Source organism: Ascaphus truei, chromosome 1 (assembly GCF_040206685.1).
Source record: "Ascaphus truei isolate aAscTru1 chromosome 1, aAscTru1.hap1, whole genome shotgun sequence".
Lineage (NCBI taxonomy): Eukaryota > Metazoa > Chordata > Amphibia > Anura > Ascaphidae > Ascaphus > Ascaphus truei.
This window is the reverse complement of record NC_134483.1, coordinates 50,382,338-50,397,073: the sequence shown is the minus strand read 5'-3', so window position 1 is coordinate 50,397,073 and position 14,736 is coordinate 50,382,338. Positions and strand designations below refer to the sequence as shown.

Sequence of the window (14,736 nt, the reverse complement as noted above, 5' to 3'; positions counted from 1 at the left end):
GACAGAACTGGTGGGGCTCTTCTATACAAGCCTCAAAAAGTGTCTGATATTATCCTTGCCTGTTGCATTTTGCACAATGTTGCACTCAGGCACAATGTACAATCAGACCTAGCTGAGCCTTTGGTAGACGAGCATCCCACCCATGTAGCTGCTGAAAATGAACAAACAGCCAGTGGTGGCCAGACACGCCAGAATCTCATCAATTCATTTTTTTCTTGTAAGTAAAAACATATATGTTCCAAGTTCTACTTTTATACTTACATTATGTTATCTTAACAATAATGTTTTTTTATATACCCTTCTGGTAGGACACAGATGAATATGGGTTGCACACCTTTCTTCTCTCTGCTGTGTGCACAAAGGGATGTGGCACCGGTATGTTATTGTTGCACAGGTTATATAATCCCTCTTCAATTTTACTTTAGTTGTGTGTATGTGAATAAAACTGGGGTAACAAAGCACTAATATTTTAGCATTGTGTTGTTCCTTATGCTAACACAATACACATATTATGCCCATACTCATTCATGCTTCTAGTATGCTTACATACAATGTTATTGGTGCAGTGTAACATGTACATCCATATGATGTGTACACCAGCCTGATTTACATTTTGAATGTCATGAAATATACATGGTGTTGCACATTTAACACCAAATACACACTTTGCTGTGTTGTTTACGGTACTGAAGATGGCATGTCAATGTTTGCAATTTATATATTGTTCCTTTGCATTATAGGTATATCTCCAGTATGACTGATCATGGTATGTATATTTGCTGACATCTCTCATAAGATGTGCCTACATCAATCTTCCTATAATTATTTGTAGTAAAAACCCAACATATTGGTTTAAACACAAATGTTACATATATGTACTTTCTGTATCATGTATATGCATTTAGCTACTCTTGAGCTTTCATGTGCATTGTATTAGAAAATGATTACTCCCATTTCATCACATTTTATGTATGTTTCCTTATAAATTCCATTAATGTAATATAGAGGTGTTTGGAGACAAGGGGATAACTGTAGTTATTTCTTTACTTACGGGAGATCATTCATCACGGATGAAATTGACTGATCATAAAACTCCATGCATGAATGCCTGCAATCACAACAATGCGTACTACATCTTATATTTAGCAATGTTGGTGTTTTGTAATGCTAGGAATTAATAGTCAACATTAATTTAAATTTGTGACATGTGTATGTATAAGTCACACGTGTGTGGATGTGTCCTACATGTACCAAGTGTTAAACTGTTAACAGAGAAGACAAATTTGTCGCTAATGTTACTGTCATTTAGCATTTATAATTTACCAATATGACAATGTTGGTAATATTTTTGGAATATAAATCACGTCACTTCATCATTATCATGATGTTAATTATCAAGTATTCTCACAATTGTAACGTCAATCACGTGCACATTAGCATAGACACACTTTGTAACACAACTGTTTGTGTCTGTATCAATTTGTGTAGGATCCATGTATAACACCGACAAATGATAACACCAGCTTTATTATGGTAGCTTATATCATCATATTGACTATACTATGTATTTTTAGAACGTTTAATAAACACAGTAAACTATAGTTAGTTAGGTTAATGAAATATACACAGAAACGTACTTCATTACATGATGTTGATGTCATAATCAGAACATCATGCATTGTAGGGGACCACAACATCTGGCCAATAACATTATTTGCTACTGTCCCAAACCATTTTATCAACATACCCATGTAACAAGAGATTTTTAACAAGAAATGGCTAGTTGGTTGTAAGTGTCCTTTACATTGGGAGAAGGAGTGGCTCAGTGAGTAAAGACACACACTGGCACTGAGATTTTGAAGCAGGGGAGTCTGGTTCAATTCCCGGTGTCGGCTCCTTGTGACCTTGGGCAAGTCACTTTATCTCCCTGTGCCTCAGGCGGCAAAAAATAAATTGTAAGTTCCACGGGCCAGGGACCTCAGCCTGTAAAGCGCTGTGTACAACTAGCAGCGCTATACATGAACATGCTCATATTATAATTATTATTATTATTCTTATTATTATTGTTACATAGTTTCGACAGTCATACGTTCCATTACACAATAGAATTCACAAATGTGTTAGCAGAGTGGGAATGGTTGTTATATATAAAACACACCATATATAAAACACACCATGCCATAAAATGATAGTAGTCATTAAAGAACACTCAATAAAAATTCATGAGGCACTATTTTGCAACATCATTATGTTAATTAAGTGCTTATGCAATATAGGCATAAGGGTATCACATTTTTTATTGTTTGTTAATAAGCGCTGCAAGCAATATAAAATTAGTTCCATATGTAGTATAGTAGTCGGTGGCTCCTCCTCACAATCATCTCATATAAAGGTAGACTCTTCTGAAATCATACATTGATCCGATTGTATATTCCCCGACATCTCTGAAATACAGCAAACACATGATGGTCAAATATGGCACCTTACTATATATGTATCCGTGACAACGCATTACACAGCTCTATATGATTGTGTACATACACACGTCACTCACTTATATGTTAGAAGTACAAGTGTACATCAGTATGTAATGTTTCTTTAAATTTGTAGCAGGCATAACTATGTATATGATGTGAACGTTGCCTGTATACTGAAAAATGTGCGCGCACATCTTAGTGTGCGCACGCACTTCACGCTTGGCTGCACTAACTGTTAGCGCATGCGCAAAACAAAGCGTACGTTGTGCGTTCAATACATCTTGAAAATACCATTAAACATAAAATCTTTATTTCAAATACAATGAATACGAAACTACATTCGTTCTAAACGAGTACATCTGTATTCTTTTTAAACAGACGTGTTTGGACAGAAAGGACGGCCGATAACACAATGCGCAAATGCAATACGTGTGACGTCATGTTAAACCAGCGTGAAACGCACGCTAACACTCCTCCCACTCAATTAACATTCGGCTAACGCCCAGTTGACGCCTACAAACACTGAGCCGCACACATGACACACTGCAGTTACCGTTACTATAACAAAACATGACAGCCAATAGGCTTTGAGGCGCGCACGTCGCTTGGGGGCGGGACTTACATCCGTAATCCTTTTTAAGGACGCCTTGGGCCATGACAAGGGTCCCACGTCATACGTGGGGGACCCGCTTTTAAATGTTGCATGATAACAAAACAGGTATGTGTTAGAGTTATGTTAAAATGTTGCTAATATGGTTAAAGGGATAGGAAAGTACGTATATTTATTCCGTCAGCAATGTGTACTACTCTTTCAGGTTATACTATATTGTATTCGGCAACAATTTCTTTGTGATCGCTACATGTTATGCAGTCTGCAATGTTACGCTGTATCCACGCATTGAAAGGGAAAATGGTGGTTAAAAAAAAAAAAAAAAAACATTTAAACGCACAGTCAACGCATAACGGTTGTTATATTTACCATTCTTCTAGAATTAACTCTTCGTCTGGCTGCAACTGCTCGCTCCAGAAATGCAAGGCATTTTCATCCACGCTTGACCCACCCGCTGAATCCAGTATGACACACATCTCCTCCATGAAGCGCTCATAGGAATCGCCACTGCTTTCTTCAAACAATTGGTCGGGAGGTAGGTTCATTTCTTCGGGTTCCCATTCCAATGCATTTTCAGCTGAAAGGCTTGGTACATAATCATAGTACTTTTGTTGTTGTACAATGTGGGTTTCAGGAATGGAGGGTGCAGATATTGCAGCAGGTATCGATTCACACGGAACAGTAGTAGCGGATCCATTGCTATTGGCATTAGGAATAAATATGCCTTTCACAACAATATATGTGCCCTCTTTCAGGGTAAAATGCTTTTCCTTTGCAATCTTCCAGAAACCATAGGTGTGTTCTAGCTTATCCTGCACACGTTCAAAAAAGTCATTAGTTGATAAAGTGAATCTTATTGAGGAATTAAAATTCCGCGCATGCCTACGGTCTTGGTAATAAGGATATTTAGCTCGAATCAAATCATAGATTTGGCGTGTGCTTGCTTTGTGTCCGCGACTGTTCAAAATTGCTTCTGAAACCATGTACTTATAACCTAAGAGGGGATTCATATGGTTAACGAATTCATCAGCCATGTCAGAGTAGCACAAAAGATGTGTGCAGTTCTGTGTTCTTTGCTCATCAAAATGATTCTGCTCAATGGCTAACAAATTCCTGTATTTCGTTTTCAAGGTCAACAAAAGTAACTACTTTTACTCCTTATTTCAAACGCCAATTGGATGTGTCCTTTTAATTGGTTTAACTTTAGTGGTTAGTGATAGGCGAATGTGGGAAAAACATGTATCATTTTTTTATCTCGTTTGTGAAAACATTCCTACACTTTTATTTCAGTAACATTGAGTTTTCTAGAAAAATAACAAAGAGCACTGTGTGAAAATAGTGCTTAGATAGCCATATCAGTAAATACACACACCTGCAAAATGAAATGTTTTTTTCCCACATACATTTCTGTGTGTATTTGAAATTCTGGTTAACTACCTGTCTGCATGAGTTTAAATACGTGTGTATCTATATATATATAAATATATCTCTCTCATAAAAATATATATATATATATATATATATATATAAAGTGTATATTGTACTATATGTATAGTGTGTGTGTGTGTGTGTGTGTGTGTGTGTGTGTGTATATATATATATATATATATATATGTATATATGTATATATATATGTATATGTATATATATATATATATAAAAAAAATTTTTTATTTTTTTTTATATTGCAGGAGTACACACAACATATTGATGGCAGTAAGTAGGCCTTGTATGAAACCTATTTAAATGGTGATAAACATGAGTGAATTAAGTAATAAACATTTGTTTGCACCCAATAATGTTAGAGGCTCACACTTAGTATAGTTGTCAAACATTAGGCCTGTATTATTAAAATAGTGTGTTTTCACAAGGAAGCATGAAGTGTATGTTTTTTGTAAATACATCTATACCAGTTTAGATAGTACTATATACACACACACACACACACACACACACACACACACACAGTGTGTGTCTGTGTGTGTGTGTGTGTGCATATATCAATACATACTACATATATTTTAGTATAAATTCAGAGATGTTCTTGAAACAAGAACACATAAATGATTAAAGGACAACATTACAATGGCCACCAAAGGTAAGTAATATTTAACACAAAATCCTGCTGTACACGTACAAGAAAGATGTTTGCAGTTAAATAGGTGCTTTTATAATTGCATGAAAATAATATGCACATGCAATGATTACATCAATTAACACACCCAAATGCAATGTTTTGCTGCAAAGTCAATGGCAGCTTCTCTAAACTTAGCAACTGGCTCCTGGTGGACCATTACTGAACAGACGATTAAAACATAAATATTTATAACACTATTCATTAATTAGGAGTGTTAACATTTCCAAAACTTCACGTGTACAAGAACATACTTGAAAGTTTGGAAACAACACAGTCTTCAGCATACATACAATAGTAATTAGATAATCTGAAGTCAACAAAACAAGGCCAAAGACATATTTTGAGAATTATAACATTTATTTTTTTTGTTCCTTTTGCGAGCGAGTAACAGGCCTGCTTGTTGTCTCTTGAATTTTCCTTTTTCTTTTGCCACCAACTTTAGGCACAACAGAGCCACTTTGAGTGGCCTCTGGCACTTCACGGGCAGGGCTTGTGGCCAGTGACTCACCTACAGGGCTTTTGGGCAGTGATTCACCTACAGGGCTTTTGGGCAGTGACTCACCTACAGGGCTTTTGGGTAGTGACTGTTCACCTACAGGGCTTGTGGCCAGTGACTCACCTACAGGGCTTTTGGGCAGTGATTCACCTACAGGGCTTTTGGGCAGCGATTCACCTACAGGGCTTTTGGGCAGCGATTCACCTACAGGGCTTTTGGGCAGTGACTCACCTACAGGGCTTTTGGGTACTGACTGTTCACGGACAGGGCTTGTGCCCACTGACACATGTGAGCAAGTTGGTAGACACTGCACAAGTGATGGTTGGTCTGTTTCATGTGTGTCTTGTTTTGTTTTTGTCGCCTCCTTTGTAGGTGTCTGCTGCTGAATTTGTACAGATGGCAGCGGTAGGATGTCATCAGGAACCTGCACAGCAATGTCTGCTACTTGACCGGTAACATTTGGGCCTGGTGAATGAATATCAGATGAATGTGGTGAAAACTGACCTGCATGAACAGATCCTGCCTGTGAGGTGTTGAATTGTGGTACATTAGTCATTCTCCAGTAATTAGCTTGTGTTTGCTGAACAACTAATGCTTCGAATGAGGTGTTGATTTTTTGCAACTGTTTAGGCACTTCAATGAAGACTCTGTGGAGATGTGCCAATTGTGAAACTGTTTCTTCCTGCAGTGCAATCATCCTTTCCAGCACTGTCATCAGGTCAGAATGGCGACGATTTTCTGCTTCCACAATTTTTCCCTCAGAAGCTACAATTGCATCATATGTGGTATTTGCTGGACGTTTTGGCGGTAAAACAGTTTCAATTGGAACCTCTTCATGGTCACTTGCTTGTATTTGTGTGTCTATGGCGGCGGCGGCGGCATCATCATCATCATCATCATCATCATCATCATCATAATCCTCTTCATCATGTTCTACAAATAAATGTACACATTATTAAATGGCATGTTAATCTCTGCTGTGTTACTATGTAATTCTACTGTGTCAAAAGAAACAACTAACATGTTTCCATACGTTTTATAACCTCACATTAAAAACTACCTTGACTTAAGAATAATGTTTGGACTCAGTATGAAATATGAGTGAATGAAAACTTGCTGTAAACTCACAACTCCTACATGATAGTTAACATCACTAACACAATACATGTTGCCTTACACTTCATTTTCACATACACTAAGTAATCGTATTTAAAGAACATGTGCAAAACAATTAATGAACATGACAACATAACATATAGAAGAGCACATATTATATGGCCACCAACTGATACACTCACCTTCTAGGTGTGTTGAGCTGGCTGACCCAGGTGAAGACACTTGTTCCCTCTCAGGTGACACATGTCCTTCAGGGGCAACTATATATAACAATAACATAAGTTTTACATTTACATGTGTAAATATTGAACAAACAGTTATTGTATGTTCTGTATTTATGAGTACGTAACAGCATCAGTTCCTTAACCCAAAATGTGTGTGTGAAAGTGAACATAAATAGTTGTAATAACAATGTACATGCCTGTGTACTTAGAACTTTTGAGTTCCCTAACATAAAACATACTATGTTTCTGCAGTAATGCGTGAGGATAAATAGATAAAATTTGAACATAAAAATCATATGTTGTGTAGTGATATCATAACTATCATGAGATGACCATTCACAATGGTTATCATGAAGGTGGTCATATTGCAAAAAGTGTTGTTTTTGGTAGAGGATATGTGTGGTACATTAATATAAGATGTGGCACACCTGAATGTGGCTGTGACTCAACAAGACAACACATGCAGTGTGTGATAATGTGTCGTTGATAGTAGTAGTTCAACTATAGATATGAGTGAACTAATGTGTGACATACGCTTTGATAAGTAATGAGTTGTTGGGGCATTTAGTAGCTAAAGTGAAGCTTTCAAATGAGTGTGATTAACTTCAGTTGTGCTAGTCAGGTTGTAAGAACGGTATTCCCTTCCCCAAAAAGCCTAATCAGCCACACCTTTCAATTACTTGAAACAGGTGAAAATGGTGTGAACTAAGTTGACCCTAAAATGAGGCTGTAATTAGTGTGTGTGCTGAACCCCACCCCCTCTGTTGAAGTGTATGCTGTGATGAGATATTAATTGCAGCTGCTTTAACACAATGGTAGATGAGCTAAATAGTCGTGTGCAGTTTTTAAGTTATGAAAACAATGACATAAAATATGATACGTGTGCCTCATTATGCTGTCTGTATATGACTTAAAGCAAAAATGGACCTTTTCATAAACAACTATAGATGTGTTAGTGCAAGTGATGTTTGTAGGCCGTTGCATGCAATATATTTGATGCATGCTTAAAATAGGCAGTAATGTCATGTTTGTCGGAGTAAATTAAATAAAATACACAGTAATATTCTACATATTTATATTCTGTACCTGTAGCTAGTAATAATTTCTGATTAACATGTGTTACACATGTGTACTACCCTGTTGTTCCCCATCTTCGCCCACCATCAATTGCTTCCACTGCAGCAATGCATTTTGGGAATTCACATGTAAATGAGCACACAATGGCACGTGCTATATTAGTTACTGCTTTTAGTAGGACTACAACATATATGTCTATTTTGAGATATATATATATACAGAATCAGACATATACATATATAGATGCAGGTATGCTTATATTGTGAAAACAGTATAAAAAGCAGTGTAAATATGCAAAATAACTGTAAGCAACGACACACCTAGTACAGTAATATTTCTCACCTGGTGGAAATTGTGAGGGATAAATTCCTATATCACGGTCACCAGGTAAGCCTTCCACGACGACGGGAAGTAATTTTGCCCGAAGCAGCTCCTCCAATGGACTTAATATGAGACGTTGTGGTGTCGGCCCACCTCCAGTGCCAGTAGCATGCACGCGTTGGTGTTGTATTTTCTTTTTCAATTTGGACCTAATATCATCAAATCTCTTGTGACAATTCCGCTTGTCCCTCACATGATTCCCACACGCATTGACACCAATGACTATTGTGTCCCACATTTCTTTTCTGCTTGCTGAACTTGTCCGCCCTTGAAAAACATATAAAATATATGAGGTAAATGAATAATAATAGAAGCACCAGTTTCCTACACTGCTAGCTGTTCCAAGAGATAGCAAACATGCTGTTTTATGTGTAATATGTGAAGCACATGAGCATTCACTACTAAACCTATACATGTAAGCAAGGTTGCATTCATATTGTATGCAGTTATGGCAAATTGACCGCCTGTGTTTAGTTGTCCTTGTAAGGCATGATAAAAAGCTGTGTTTCCAGACTAATTAACATAGAAAGATATTCTGAACCCATATTTGCATATGAACAAAACTCAGATGACCTAGGATCACATGTATTTGAATAATAAATGTAAAGGTACACTTACCTAGTAAATGTCCATATATACTGTCATAGTGCTCCAGAATGCCAGTGACAAGAGCTGTATTTTCCTGGTCATTGAAGCGAGGATTACGTGGCTTCTCCACACGTTTCTTCCGAGCAGGTTTAGGGTCAGAGCTTGGCTGGTGCTGACTGGACTCTCCTTCTTCCAATGGAAGAGCCTCCAAAAGCTGCCCACCAGCAAGCACGCCACCACCATCCACCCCATCAGCAACTGCGCCACCAGCAGCACTCACAGCACCAGCACTCCCACTGCTAGCACCAGCACTCCCACTCCTAGCACCAGCACTCCCACTCCTAGCACCAGCACTCCCACTCCCAGCAACAGCACTCCCACTCCCAGCAACAACACTCCCACTCACAGCAACAGCACTCCCACTCCCAGCAACAGCACTCCCACTCCCAGCAACAACACTCCCACTCCCAGCAACAGCACTCCCACTCCCAGCAACACCACTCGGTGCACCAGCAACATCACTCCCCTGAACAGTACGTTCACTCCGACGCGTACTCGCACGAGTAGCACTCCCACTCCCACCAGCATCACTCTTCCCACGCTTTGCGGGCATACTTCCAGCACTCACAAAAAACAGACAATAAATGTACAGCCAATCACACGAAACACTTCCACATATAAAACAAGACAAAGATGTAAACAAAACAACAATGGACAAAGCTCACCCAATACACAACAAGTCTCTCCGTCAATATGCAAATGTTCAATCAGCCAGCTCTGTGCGTCTCTCTCTCTCTCTCACTCCCAACAACACAGAGAATGATTAGCAGTACACGTTGCCTTTAAATATGGCGCGCAATCCAATACATGCTTGTTTCGCCTGATTCAGCAAGATTTGTGATTGGGCAACCTATCAGCACCCCGCCACGCACGCCGATACACCTGTGTGTGATCGGATAATCATCGTGAGAGTGGGCGGATTTGTTTTCGGGTTGATTTTGAATATATTCGGCACTTACTGCATACGGAGAGGAAAAATCACCATTAACATGACTAATCGGTAAGCTTGCCGATTTCACTTAATCGACGCTTACTGCATGAGGCCCTATGTCTCTATCCCTCAACACAGCAGGATTTAAAATGGTGGGAAAATTGGCAGAAACTAGAGAACACATTTTCTCTCCAGGAATAAATCTGGTTAACTACTGTATCACCACTGATGCCAGCAAGTCTGATTGAGGAGCACAGACAGGACTTCATTGGCACCAGGAATTTGGCCAAAATCCTACAGCAACCTCTCAGCAAATATGCTAGTGTTACATGGTAGAATCTAGTAAATCTTTACCCATTCGAAACCTTTGTAGCAAATACCTTTAAAGACTATTCATGTAGTTGCCAGTATTTTTTGGTAGCAATTACATCTGCAAGAAGAGGGGGAGAATTGCAGGCTCTCTCATGCAGGGAACCCTTTCATGTTTTTAACCAGGACCAAGACTTGTATTACATTTCTTTCCAAAAGTCTTCTCCTCGTTTCACCTCAATCAAGATATCAATCCGCCATCACTCTGCCCGAATCCTGCTAATCCTAAAGGGCAAGACTACATCATTTAGATGTAGTTAGGTGTTCCAAGGTTAACTTACTCAGAATTAAAAAATTACAGAAAATCATCAGATAGATTGTTTAGAATCCAAGAAGGTCCTGGAAGAGGACAGCAAGCCTCAAGGTGAACCAAATCATGACGGATTACTTCATGTATCAAACTTACCTATAACCCGCAGGGAATAAAAGGCCCATTGGACCAGAGCAGTTTTTACCTCATAGGAATTCAAAGCCAAAGTATCTCCAAAGCAAATTTTGTAAAGCTGCAATCTGGACCTCGTTTACACCTTTGTGAAAGACTACAAGCCTCAGCTGAAGCAAGCTGTGGCAAGAAAGTCCTGCAAGCGATTGTAGATTGAATAAACAGTTAACGAAAAAACGGTGTATTCCTATCCGCTTGTTTCCCTCCCGTTGGGTGAGCTTTGGTATATCCCAAATAGTACCCACTGCCATGTGGGGAACAGGAAAATAGAAAATGTATTCAGCCGTAATTTTCATTTTATTTTCCTGGACTCCAATAATGGCAGTGTGCCATCATACCCGCCCTGTAATTAACGGATATCAGTTATGTTTATAGCTATGGGAGAAATGAAAGACTGCCTCTGCAGGGAAAGGACGGTTCTTATATACTTTATAACATTGTACAGTATATATAGCCTAGCCTCCCGGCCGCTATGTCTTTTCCTGGGCCCTACCACTGTAAACCCTGTTAAGTGCAGGCAGTGGATGGGATAATTCCTTCATAAGGCCTGTGTGTTTTTGCAGATTTGGATAAGTATCCAAGGGCGGGCCTTAGCAACACACCAGAGAGTGCCAACCTGAAGGGGTGGGTACCGATTGGACCACACACTGGATGTGAAGGCCTATCAGTATCCAGATCTGGCTTGTTATGAGTCATTATTACAGCCACTCCTCAAAGGATATAAATACTGGCACTTTCCCAAATTGTGGGTGGTCCTGTCATTCTCTCTCCTCCCTCTGTGGAGTGAGGAACATCAGCCCTCATCTCACAAGGAGAGGTCCAACAGGCCTGACCTGGGCCTAAATCCTGAGTCAGGGCACAGCAAGAAAGGAAGGATGTAATGGCTCTGTAATAAGATCTGAATGCAATAAAGACAAGAAAATATAAAGCAGTGTGATTCATTGTCTGCCAAAAGAAGAAGAGGTGTCAGTATGGGCCATCCCCTGCCATCACAGAGGATCCATGCTGACTGGAGGCGCTGCACCAAGCAAGAATAAAGGTAACCTGTGATCCTGTCCTGTTCTCCCCACAACATCGCGGAGCACTCAGCCCTCCTGTTTGCCAACAGGTACACACCACAATACTCATTGAAGTAGCTAGAAGAGCATACCCACCCCAATCTCACTTAAGGCGGGAGGGGGATACAAGGGCTACATATATATATTTTTTACTTTGTTGAGCCAGCAAGAGAACATTACTATGTTTCTCAATTGTCTCAGATGCAAAAGTATGGAGCAAAATTTACATTTCTATTCTAGGATGACCTTGATCTAACTAATGTATTATCTTTTTTTAAGGTTATTTTCTATGGATGATATTCATTGTACAGGAATTAGATATTAACATAAATGTGTTTCTTACTAACTTCAGTTATTTTCATATACGGTGTAACATTCCATTTTGACCAGTAGGTGGAAGCAGTGTTCTGTCAGCACTCAGAACTGCATCCCTGCTGCTCTACATTATAGGGATTTTCTTATTCAGCTAAATGTGATTCACTTCTGAAGAAAATGTTTCATATGAACTAATGCTATTGACTGAGCCAGAGGTGCTCAACTCCCCCCCCCCTTTGACTGAGCCACTGATTGAGCCACCTGTGCTGAAACAGGGATATCCATAAAAGCTGGCCTGTGTGTGGCTCTTGAGGACAGGTTTGGAGACCCCCCTGACCTAGGTCCCTATTAAATGTGGTTGATAAAAAGAAGGTTAATGAACAGTTAATAATGCATTCAATTCCATTCAAACAAACATGCATTTAATTACAGCTGCGGCCGAGCTTAGTCTAACACTTACCCGGTCTCGGCCGCAGCAGATCTCGGGCGCGCGCCGGAGCCTTGGAGGATTGGTCCTCCAATTGGGGCTTCCCCCTCCCCTCTCCGGGTCCGCCGGGTCCCCCGGAGCCCCCCACCGCATCCCCCACATCGCGGGACACCAGGGCTCCCTTCGGGGAGCTCTGGGCACGCACGCCTTGCGCGCACGCTCCCGATGAAGCGTGACCGCGCATCGGTGACGCGCGGCACGCCGAGGGGATTCTCCATCAAAGCCGGGAAATGTGTGCCTTGATAATATAGTAGAATAAATAGCAGAGCATTTATAGGAGTTATAAAGCCTAGTATGGAGGTAGATACAGGGATGGGATAGGTGCACCTCATCAATAGTATCGCTGCAGCTGCAAAATGTCCTAATTCCCAGTAGCAAACAGGTATGGAGTCACGCTTGTACTCACAATTGGTACCGGTTCCCCCGCCTCCTGGCTTCGCGGTCCACCCCGACCGGGTGTCTGGCGTCCCTCCGCGACGTCTATCCGATCAATGTAGCACAAAAGAACCTTCTTTTATATATTTGTGTACTGATTACTACAGTTATTATGCAGTGGTCCTCTGTAGTTTCTGTCTACAGGTCTGATTACAATGCAGTTGCAAATGTCATATGAGACAGCGCACAACTCTCAGTGTAAATATATTGTGACAAAATTGTGAAAGTAAATATTGCACGTACAAAAAGTTCAATCGTTAAAGCATGGCGTGTTTAGGGTACATGTTTCCGCTACAGCAATCAACTGGTTCCCACTCCGTGGACGACCGATTCAGGTACAATTAAACGCCCTGGTGCCCAGGTGCGAGTACGTCCGAAAAGCCGCTGCCAGATGTTATCTGAATCAGCGGTCACAGCTCGGTTCCTTGTGCGTCGGCATCCAAGAGGCTTGGCGGTGCAACTGGAACAGGCAAATAACTCCCACACTGTCGGCAAGGGACTCAGTACAATCAATATAAGCTGTAACGCTCCTGGTGCCTATAGCGGTATCACTGAAGTCATTGGATTGCGTCGTTGTAAGCAACCCTCCAGTGATTAACCGCAGGCTCCGTTTGAGCTAAACAGTGATAAGGGAAACTAAGACAAATGCCCCAATACATACATGAAATGATCCTACATGTTTCGTAGAGCAAGTCTACTTCATGAAGTTTACTTCCTTATGCGGGTCTCCGGGGGTCCCAGCGGGGTGTACGTTAGTCTCCGGGGGTCCCGGCCGGCATCCGGTATCAATCCTGTGCAATAAAAATAAAATTGCAGACAGTTTAATTACCTTACCGGCTAACCGCTAAGGTAATGAAAGGGTTAAATAGCAGGCACTGCATAGTTGTTGGTGTAGGGCGTGGGTGAAGCTTGTACTGTATTTGCCCCAGGGTGGGTGTTTAGGCCTTGCGGGAGGGTGGCAGTAGAAGTTAACCCTTTCATTACCTTAGCGGTTGTAACCGCTACCCTCCCGCAAGGCCTAAACACCCACCCACGGGGCAAGTACAAGCTTCACCCACCCCCGTACCAACAACAGGAATGGATAAAAGTGCTATTAAGCAAATATGGCTAATAGCACTTTTATCTATTAAAATAAAATTATTACAGTGCAAGAAAACAGCCAGCATAACAATAAAAAAAATACAAACTAATGGCCACTAAACCCTTAATCACCGCTAAGCCCTAAACCACTAAACCCTTAGTAACCGCTATAGTAATTAAGGTTGTTAGCCTCCCCTCCCCCGCTACCCACCCGACCATTAGTTTGTATTTTTTATTGTTATGTTCCTGTCAACGGAGGACAGGGATGGTGACGAAGACGCCAGGGATAAGTTTTATTTTATTTACTTATGCTAGCTGGTTTTATTTTAAATGGGCAAACACACTATTATTTATATCTGGATAATAGTAATTTTGCCCATTACTTTACTGTATGTGTTAGGGGAGGGGGGTTGTTGTGGGTGCAGGGGATGGGTTGTGTATTGGTAGTAGGTA

The 14,736-nt window shown here is 40.5% G+C and overlaps 1 protein-coding gene across 1 annotated transcript; it reads right to left on the bottom strand.

Annotated features, from left to right (window-relative positions):
* Positions 1 to 5,509: 5,509 nt before the first annotated feature.
* Positions 5,510 to 7,185, bottom strand: LOC142469011 (uncharacterized). The gene is made up of 2 exons (XM_075575814.1): positions 7,019 to 7,185; positions 5,510 to 6,653 (listed from the first exon to the last, which is right to left on the bottom strand). The coding sequence occupies exons 1-2, from the start codon at positions 7,113 to 7,115 to the stop codon at positions 5,581 to 5,583; spliced, it is 1,170 nt and encodes a 389-aa protein (XP_075431929.1). The 5' UTR covers positions 7,116 to 7,185; the 3' UTR covers positions 5,510 to 5,580.
* Positions 7,186 to 14,736: the final 7,551 nt, after the last annotated feature.

What these genes read in the sequence shown, in the direction of transcription:
- LOC142469011 (XM_075575814.1), bottom strand. Translation starts at nt 7,115, where the DNA reads ATGTTATTGTTATATATAGTTGCCCCTGAAGGACATGTGTCACCTGAG. An exon ending in CAGCTCAACACACCTAGAAG is followed by an intron (nt 6,654 to 7,018) that starts GTGAGTGTATCA and finishes ATTTATTTGTAG; the next exon opens with AACATGATGAAGAGGATTAT.